General features: G+C 60.3%; 1 protein-coding gene across 1 annotated transcript in view; it reads right to left on the reverse strand.

The window, feature by feature from the left end:
• Positions 1-24: 24 nt before the first annotated feature.
• The window catches only part of EMH_0017220 (uncharacterized protein), a gene marked incomplete at both ends in the record, with an annotated part of 10,949 nt that continues 10,229 nt past the window's right edge, over positions 25-744 (reverse strand). The window contains one exon of the mRNA XM_013500844.1: positions 25-742. Coding sequence (XP_013356298.1) covers positions 25-742 — 718 coding nt within the window. The remainder of the gene's footprint in view (positions 743-744) is intronic.

Consider the following 744-nt stretch of genomic DNA (forward strand, 5'->3'; position numbering starts at 1 on the left):
ATGCATCTGGTTGTATACACTTTGTTACTTGGCTTGCGTCTTCAGGGAGCCCTCTTGGGGGCCCCTCTCTTTTTTCTGTTCAGCTGAGAGATGAACCCACTGGGTTAGCTGCTGCTCGTGGGGAGGAGGATCCAAACCCCTCACTCGACGCAGAGGGGAAGTGTGCTGCTGCTGCTGCTGCTGCTGCTGCTGCTGCTGTTGCTGCTGTTGCTGCTGCTGCTGCTGCGGTGGGTGTTGCTGCTGCGGTAGGCGTTGCTGCTGCTGGTGATGATCCCGTTCCTGCTGCGGTGAAGGTTGTTGCTGTTGTTGCTGCTGTTGCTGCTGCTGCTGCTGCTGCTGCTGCTGCTGCTGCTGCTGCTGCTGCATGGCATTTGCTGCCTCCCTCTGCTGTTGCTGGCGCATCTGCAGCAGCAGCTGCTGCTGCTGCTGCAGGTAATGGTGTTGTTGCTGCTGCTGCTGCCAGTAATGCTGCTGCTGCTGCTGCTGCTGCTGCTGCTGCGAAGGAGTTAGTAGTGGCTGACTGGGGGGGCCCCCCTCCCCACTCAGACAGACAGCTCGGGGTGTATGCTGAGGGGGGGCCCCATAGAGCAGAGAAGGGGTACGAAGGCAGGCCCCTCTGGGTGTATACGCAGCCTGCTGCAGCTGCTGCTGCTGCAGCTGCTGCTGCAGCTGCTGCTGCTGCTGCTGGTGTTGCAGCAACTGCTGCTGCTGCCAGCGTTGCATCAAGTATTGCTGCTGCAGCTG

Source organism: Eimeria mitis, genomic scaffold (genome assembly GCF_000499745.2).
Source record: "Eimeria mitis Houghton genomic scaffold, Emh_scaff594, whole genome shotgun sequence".
Classification (NCBI taxonomy): domain Eukaryota; phylum Apicomplexa; class Conoidasida; order Eucoccidiorida; family Eimeriidae; genus Eimeria; species Eimeria mitis.